General features: G+C 45.9%; 1 protein-coding gene across 1 annotated transcript in view; it reads right to left on the bottom strand.

The window, feature by feature from the left end:
• Positions 1–561, bottom strand: part of EMH_0072600 (ATP synthase beta chain, putative) — a gene marked incomplete at both ends in the record, with an annotated part of 2,620 nt that extends 2,059 nt beyond the window's left edge. Inside the window, one exon of the mRNA XM_013499233.1 lies at positions 94–561. Within this exon, the coding sequence (XP_013354687.1) occupies positions 94–561 (468 nt within the window). The remainder of the gene's footprint in view (positions 1–93) is intronic.
• Positions 562–1,598: the final 1,037 nt, after the last annotated feature.

Here is a 1,598-nt window from a genome sequence, read left to right as displayed (position 1 = left end):
GTTTCCCTAAACCCCCCCCCCCGCCCCCCCCACAAAAACCTAAACCCTAAACCCTAAACCCTAAACCCTAAACCCTAAACCCTAAACCCTAACCTGAATAGGGTTTCCTGTGTCTCTGACGAGCTGCCCCCTCACGAGGCCATCCGTGCCGTCCATGGCGATTGTGCGTACGACATTTTCGCCTAAGTGCTGCGCAACCTCCAGCACCAATCTCTCCTGCTGCTGCTCCTGCTGCTGCTGCTGCTGCTGCAGCACAACCTCTAGAGAGTTCAGGATAGGGGGAAGGGGACCGTCAAACTCCACGTCAACAACAGCACCAATCACCTGAGATATGCGGCCTGTTGCACCCCCTGCTGCTGCTGCTGCTGCTGCTGCTGCTGCTGCTGGTGCCCCTCCTGCGCCAGAGGACTTTGCTGCTGCTGCTGCTGCTGACGGTGCTGCTGCTGCTGCTGCTGCTGCTGCAGCAGAAGAGAAAAAACGACGAGGAAACACACTGCAGCGAGCAGCTGATGGGCTCAGACGGCCCCACAGCGCAGCCCCGCGACTCAGGAGGGCACGCATCGTAAACCCTAAACCCTAAACCCTAAACCCTAGATGCTGGACCCTAAACCCTAAACCCTAGCCTCCAGGCCCTAAACAAAAACCCTATAAAGTTAAACAAAAGGCAAAGGAGGCGGCTCAGCTCCGCTCTGAACACAAAACAAAAACAGAAAGAAAACACAATGCTGTGGGGAGAGGGAAGGGGCAGCAGGAGGCCCCCGTAGAGTAGCTGGGGTGTACGTACACCTGAAGAAAGAGAAAAGAAGAAATGTTTGATTTATTTAGAGTTTAAAATAAAAACAAAACAACAAAAAGACACAAAAAGAAGAAAAAGAGACAAAGAGGAAACGCACACGCATACGCCAACAGCCCTACTACACTACCCCTCCCTCACCTCACGAGCGCCGCAACCAGGTGTACATACACCCCAGCAATCTTTTTATTTTTAAATAAATAAACCACAAAACACTATTCAACAATTTAAACAAAATACTACACAAAACAAACACACCCAGCGCCGACGGCTGCACCCGCAGCAGTGCTGCAGCTGCTGCTGCTGCTGCTGCTGCTGCAACAGCAGCCGTAGCTGCTGCTGCTGCTGCTGCTGTTGCTGCTGCTGCTGCTGCAGTTGTTCGTTTGCTGCAGCAGCAAGAACGAAATTCTTCTCCCTTTATAATATAATAAATATGTATAGAGTTATATACAATAAAATATGTATTATATTTTATTATTTATAATAAATGAATGCTGCAGCAGCAGCAGCTACTCGCGCGGGCAAAAAGAAAAAAAAAAATAAAATTTTTTTTTTGTGTTTCAGTTACTCGTTGCAGCTTTTATTTTTTTTTTATTTTTTTGCGGTGTATCGACAGCTTTTGTTGTCTTTTCTATGAAAAGAAGAAAATATGTGTGTGTGTATATAAAGGGGGGTCGCTAGTACACCCTGCTCTGCTGTATAAACACAAACGTATATTTATTTTAATTAATATTAATTTATTTGTTCTTTATTTATCTTTTTATTCAAAGAAACAACAATTTAATTACTTTTTATTTACTTTTTC

The sequence above is a fragment of the Eimeria mitis genome, genomic scaffold, assembly GCF_000499745.2.
Source record: "Eimeria mitis Houghton genomic scaffold, Emh_scaff4117, whole genome shotgun sequence".
In the NCBI taxonomy this organism is placed as follows: Eukaryota; Apicomplexa; class Conoidasida; order Eucoccidiorida; family Eimeriidae; genus Eimeria; species Eimeria mitis.
This window is presented reverse-complemented; position numbering and strand designations above follow the sequence as displayed.